This window comes from Pleurodeles waltl, chromosome 1_2, assembly GCF_031143425.1.
Source record: "Pleurodeles waltl isolate 20211129_DDA chromosome 1_2, aPleWal1.hap1.20221129, whole genome shotgun sequence".
NCBI classification, from domain to species: Eukaryota; Metazoa; Chordata; class Amphibia; order Caudata; family Salamandridae; genus Pleurodeles; species Pleurodeles waltl.
The window spans coordinates 1,206,957,804-1,206,960,445 of record NC_090437.1 but is presented as its reverse complement, the minus strand read 5'-3'; the positions used below and the strand labels follow the sequence as shown (position 1 = coordinate 1,206,960,445).

The window sequence follows — 2,642 nt, the reverse complement described above, 5'->3', positions numbered from 1 at the left end:
CCTCTGAAATTTCTGTATCTCCTGGGCATTCATGTTGGCAGCTGTAAAAATAGAGAAAGCCAAACATTAGTGACATCATTGTGTGATACAGCTACAGATGATATTCTAACACTTTATCAAAAATAGCAAATACAGTCCAAATCACAGTACAGATGATAGAATGTCCCTGAGGAATGACATGCCAACGCAGCCGACCCATAAAATATCTAACAGCACAGCAATGCACAACAAGGTGTGTACTTAATTAAATGATCTGTGCATCTTTGTACTGCTATTAGTCACATAACAAATGCTGCGGGGGCAGAGCTAGCCTGCCGGCAAGATGGCCATCAGTATGTGGGGCTCTGCCGGACTTAGGGCTTTTAACGCACATTTCTCCTGACGTGGCGGTGCTGGGAGGGCCCCCTGGACCAGGAGCCATCCAGATTATCAGGTTGTCGCTGCCTGCCGCCAGGTTTCGGCTGCTGGTGCGCCTGCGGAGGAGCGGCGTGGAGCGGGCTGAGCTGGAGGCGGGCCTGCCGCGGGGGCCTGTCCGGCCGCATGGGCTGCCCCACTCTCACGCGGGTGGCTGAGAAAGACCTTGGGGCCCCGCGGGAGTGGGACGAGTGGTGAGTGCTTCCTGGGGGGGACATTTGGTGGTCGCTTCGGGCCGCACCCCCCGAGAGAGATCTGGCCGGCCCCGGGCTCGGAGCATGCGGCCTGGTGGTGGGGACCGCGCGGAAGCGCGGCCTGGGCGTCTGGGCCTGCCCTGCTTTGGAGAGGCGCGGGAGGCTGTCGCGCTGTACTGACTTGGTGGAGGCTGGCGGGGCCCCCTGGATCGGCGCTTCTATCGGGGAGCGGGGGCTCTTGAAATTCCATGCTGTGGCGCTGCCCGGTGAGGCCGGAGGCTGGGTCCCGGGGATAAGCTGGCCCGCTTTGAATCTTCTGGTGCTGGGCCTTGCTGGTGGGCCCTAGGGTCTTGATCGCCGGCTGGTTCGTGCGGGGAGGTGCAGCCTGCATCATCTGGTGCCGCATTGGCCTTTTTGAGGACTTTGGTCCCCGGACTGAAGTACGGCCTTTGCTGGTTGAGCTGCCGGAGATAGCTGAAGATATGCTGGTGGAGATGTTGGCGTGAAGGAGTTTCTGGCCGACCCTTGACGTCTTTGTGGAGCTCATTGATTACCTTGAGGACCTCTGGTACTTACCTGGCTCTGACTGGGCGCTGCTGGTTGGTGGCTGCTGGGAGTTCTGCTGGGTGCCCCGGCTGGGCCCTGAGCTCTTTGTTTGAATTGTCAGGCACCTGGAGCTTGGAGGTTTGTTGGTGACTGGCTCCCCGGCAAAGTGCGTTATGGGCAAGGCGGAGCAGCGACAGGCCAAGCTTTCTTTTGATGGCGGTAGGCAAAAGGGAGACATCCCGGGGCCATTGACTGGAGAGGTACAGATGGAGGAAGGGTCCTCGGATGCTTCCGTTCGGTCCATGTTTTTGGACCTCAAGAGTAGTTTAGCAGGCATTGATGCCAAGCTGGACCATTTGACAGAGCAGATGGATCGCATCCGAGTCCGGGTAGATGAGCATGATGCCCGCTTTGAGTAACTTGAGTCGCGGAGTTGGAAGACCAGGGACATGGTGAGAGAGAACGCTTGCTACAGATGGAGCGGGTGCTGGAGGTGATTAGGAATAAAAACGAGGATTTGGAGGCGCGGTCCAGGCGCAACAACGTCAGGATGCTTGGTCTTCCTGAGTCCACGGACATTGGCAGAATGGAGGACTTCATGGAGAAGCTGCTTACTGACCTGTTTCCGGGCGAGCTTTCTCGCATGCTGGTGGTGGAAAGGGCTCATCGATCGTTGGGTCCTCGCCCCCCCCCCCCGGGACCCCGGCGCGTCCTGTTATTTTCCACCTCTTAAACTATCGTGACCGTGATAATGTGCTGCGACTGGCCCGGGAGCGCCGCCCAGTGCTTTACAGGAACACAGAGTTATATTTTTTCCCTGACTATACTCCGACTGTGCAGGCGGCACATGAGGCTTTTTTGCAGGTTAAGCGCTCTTTAAGCCTGACTGCGGCTCGTTTTTCGCTTATATACCTGGCAAAGCTTCGGATACAGCATGGTGGCACCTCTGCATTTTTTTACAGACCCGATTCTGGCGGCCAAGTTTGTCAGAACGCTACGGCGACGCTCTGCGACTGAGGGGGCTGGAGATGCTGGCCCGGAACGGGCGAACCTCAGTGACACTAATTGACTGCCTCTGCGCTGAGGCGCTGCTGGAACCTGACTCCTGCTTGGAGTGATTGTTGTATTGTTCTTAATTTCTTATTTTGAAGCTGCTATGTCTGCATCTTTGTTTTCTTTTTTGCCCTTTGTCCTCTCCGGCCTGTCTGCTTTGCGGATGGACTGGATGGTTAGCTCACGACCCTTGGATGAGTCCCTTAACTATGTTGTGGGCCCCTGTATGTTTTCTTTGGGGGATGGATGGGGTGTCTCTGCTTTGACCCAGTTGGGGGGTCTGCGAGGGTGGGTGAGTTCTTTGGTTGGTTGTTTCAGTGTTGAATGGAGATATTGTTCTTGTCTACTTGCAGTGAATAGATTTGGCAGGCGGTGACGAGTGGCATGTTGGCGGGGCGCATGGATAGGTTGCTGGATAATGGGAGGAGATGATGG

At 56.3% G+C, this 2,642-nt stretch overlaps 1 protein-coding gene across 1 annotated transcript; it reads right to left on the bottom strand.

The window, feature by feature from the left end:
* Positions 1-429: 429 nt before the first annotated feature.
* Positions 430-1,155, bottom strand: LOC138256596 (putative HTLV-1-related endogenous sequence). Its single transcript, XM_069205868.1, has one exon. The coding sequence runs from the start codon at positions 1,153-1,155 to the stop codon at positions 430-432; it is 726 nt and encodes a 241-aa protein (XP_069061969.1).
* Positions 1,156-2,642: the final 1,487 nt, after the last annotated feature.

Coding starts and splice junctions, on each gene's coding strand:
- LOC138256596 (XM_069205868.1), bottom strand. CDS start 1,155: ATGAGCTCCACAAAGACGTCAAGGGTCGGCCAGAAACTCCTTCACGCC.